This window comes from Pristiophorus japonicus, unplaced genomic scaffold, assembly GCF_044704955.1.
Source record: "Pristiophorus japonicus isolate sPriJap1 unplaced genomic scaffold, sPriJap1.hap1 HAP1_SCAFFOLD_1214, whole genome shotgun sequence".
In the NCBI taxonomy this organism is placed as follows: domain Eukaryota; kingdom Metazoa; phylum Chordata; class Chondrichthyes; family Pristiophoridae; genus Pristiophorus; species Pristiophorus japonicus.
The window spans coordinates 63701-64213 of NW_027250878.1; the positions used below are offsets into that span (position 1 = coordinate 63701).

The window sequence follows — 513 nt, forward strand, 5'->3', positions numbered from 1 at the left end:
AGTATAAAAGCAGGGAAGTCTTGCTCCAGTTATACAGGGTATTGGTGAGGCCACACCTGGAGTACTGCGTGCAGTTTTTGCTCTCCGTATTTAAGAAATTAAAGATGTTTGGCATAAGGCCCATGCTTTTGCACGCTTCAGTAAGTACATCGGCTGGTTCTGTGCAGTGCGATTGGTAAACCTTTTGCTAATCAGCCAACTAGTTTTAAGAGCAATGTGTGCCTATGAATTCTTAACCAAAGCATCCATGAAGCAAATAAATGAGAAGAGGTGATTTGCTTCAAAGGCAAGACAGTTTTACAGGGGAGATGCTGAGAAAATGTTTCCCCGGGCTGGAGAATCTAGAACCAGGGATCACAAACTCCCAGTACACCAGTTGACACCTCTTAATATAGTTATGCTTTCCTCCTGATCCAGAATCAGAACTGTGTGACCAGATGAATTATCAGAACCATCCATATCAGAACAGTGAGCAGCATTCGGACATCAACGATGAAGGTACACTGTCCCATC

General features: G+C 43.5%; 1 protein-coding gene across 1 annotated transcript in view; it reads left to right on the forward strand.

Annotated features, from left to right (window-relative positions):
* LOC139242090 (uncharacterized) overlaps window positions 1-274 on the forward strand; it is a 22969-nt gene extending 22695 nt beyond the window's left edge. The window contains exon 8 of the mRNA XM_070870236.1: window positions 96-274. Within this exon, the coding sequence (XP_070726337.1) occupies window positions 96-274 (179 nt within the window). The remainder of the gene's footprint in view (window positions 1-95) is intronic.
* The last annotated feature ends 239 nt before the right edge of the window (window positions 275-513 follow it).